The sequence below is a fragment of the Galeopterus variegatus genome, unplaced genomic scaffold (genome assembly GCF_000696425.1).
Source record: "Galeopterus variegatus unplaced genomic scaffold, G_variegatus-3.0.2 Scaffold6, whole genome shotgun sequence".
Classification (NCBI taxonomy): domain Eukaryota; kingdom Metazoa; phylum Chordata; class Mammalia; order Dermoptera; family Cynocephalidae; genus Galeopterus; species Galeopterus variegatus.
The window spans coordinates 232,627-234,575 of record NW_007726117.1 but is presented as its reverse complement, the minus strand read 5'-3'; the positions used below and the strand labels follow the sequence as shown (position 1 = coordinate 234,575).

The 1,949-nt window shown below is 54.3% G+C and overlaps 1 protein-coding gene across 5 annotated transcripts in view; it reads left to right on the top strand.

Moving 5' to 3' along the window:
* TTC39A (tetratricopeptide repeat domain 39A) overlaps positions 1–1,949 on the top strand; it is a 54,902-nt gene that overhangs the window by 35,626 nt on the left and 17,327 nt on the right. For 4 of the 5 annotated variants that reach the window (XM_008575806.1, XM_008575936.1, XM_008576002.1 and 1 more), the window contains exons 7-8: positions 635–734; positions 1,442–1,507. In XM_008575806.1, the coding sequence (XP_008574028.1) occupies positions 635–734; positions 1,442–1,507 (166 nt within the window). Of the gene's footprint in view, positions 1–634; positions 735–1,441; positions 1,508–1,949 lie in introns of those variants that run through there. The other variant, XM_008576076.1, reaches the window with a different exon arrangement.

Genomic DNA, 1,949 nt, shown 5'->3' with positions numbered 1-1,949 from the left:
AGCCTCTTTCCGGCCTGCAGGAGTGCTGGGTGATAGGCTCTGTGCAATTGGTGACCAGGAAAAAGAGGGTTGATTCCAATCAGAGACTCCAGGAAGACTTCCTGAAGGAGGGGGTATTTGAGTTAGCCTCATGGTTCTCCATTGGAGGTGATTCTGCCCCCACGAGACATTTGACAATGTCTGGACACATTTTAGCTGTCCAACTGGGGAGAGGGAGCTACTGACATCTAGTGGGTGGAGGCCAGGGATGCTGCTAAACATCCTCTGATGTATGTAGGACAGCCCCCCTTCTGCACTCTCCCCAACAAAGAATTATCCAGCCTAAAGTGTCAGTAGTGCTGAGGTTGAGGAACCCTGTTCTAGACAGGATGCAGAGCATGAACAAATGCCCAGAAGTTGGACAAGACAGGGTACACTAGGGCCAATATGGCTAGAATTCTGGAGTAAGGACTGTGTTATCACGGTGGGAGATGGGGTTAGAAATTCCTTGAATACCAGCTCTCTGGATTGCCGGGAATGTATAGGTAATTCCAAGATCAGCTTGGGTGGGAGTTAACCTTAGGCCCACTTGGAATGGGCCTCAGCCTCCAGCCCCCAGCGTGTGGCTGCAACAGGACTTTATATCTCTCTGCAGGGAGCTGGACAGCCTCGTGCAGTCCTCACAGTACTGCAAGGGAGAGAACCACAGGCACTTTGAAGGAGGAGTGAAGCTTGGTGTGGGAGCCTTCAACCTGGTGAGTGGGAGTGTCCTCCCCCACATTTCCCCAGTGTCTGGGCTTGAGATAAATCTCCCTGAATGTCTCTGCCCCACTGTGCCTGGCTGTGTGTCAGACACCAAGCCCCAGGCCCCAGAGATGAACCAGATATGCTGCCAGCCTTCAGGGGCTCAGCTGGCCTGGGGGTGGGGCTCGGTACTTGCACCAGCTCCAGAGAGGCCATCTGTGCATTTCTTCCCAAGTCAAGTTGGGTAGCTTGAAATCCACCATTGTGGGAGTCTTTATAGCACCAGAACTTGACAAACAATACATTAGAGCTTTTTCTGCCCTGGAGAGATGGTTGTTAAACATTTACCAATGGCAGGGAAGGGGACAGGCCTGAAAACAGATGATGACTCACAGGGGACAGAGACCCAAGTCCTCTTCCTGGGGGAAGTCAGGGAAGGTTTCTCAGGAGAGAGAGGGAAGCATTTGAGCTGGATCCTGAAGGAGCCACAGGAGTTTCCCAGATGGGGAAGGGCATTCCAGGCAGAGGGAGCAGTGTGAGCCCACACAGGGAGGTCTGGAAGAGCTGTGCCTGCTCATGGGAGGAGCTGCTCAGGGACCTTTCCAAAGGTGGCAGTGGGTGGGATGGCTCTCTCCCCTCCAGGTAAAGCCTGTTTAAAGAGCAGGCCTTGGGGTTGGAGGTCCCTGCCCCACATACCCACCTGCCTCTGTTCCTACAGACACTGTCCATGCTTCCTACTAGGATCCTGCGGCTGCTGGAGTTTGTGGGGTTTTCAGGAAACAAGGTAACCTCCTTCCTTCTAGCAGCCCCAACCTACTCAGCCCCAAGACTGGAGCTGGGCTGGGCAGGGTGGGGCTGAGGGGCTGCAGGGCCTGGGTGTCAGTCCTGGCTCAGCCCCACTCAGTGTGTGGGTCTGGACAAACCCTAGACCTCTCTGGGCCTCTGTCTTCCCTCTAGTTGAATGGGGCCAGTGATCCCTGCTTGTCTCCTCACAGGGTGGAGAGGCTCTGGGGTGAGGATGGGTGGGAAGGGTCTACAGTGGCCTGGGGTAATATTCTGTGAGCCTGACATGTGTGAGGAGCCTGGTCCTTTCCCCCTCGGATACCTCCTCACTTCAAGACCTTGATCAAGTCCCCTAGGGACCGTTTTCTGGTGCTATCATCTCATCCAGGAAATACCCAAGGGAAACCCTATTGTTCATCAGACCTTGAGAGGGAACCATGAAA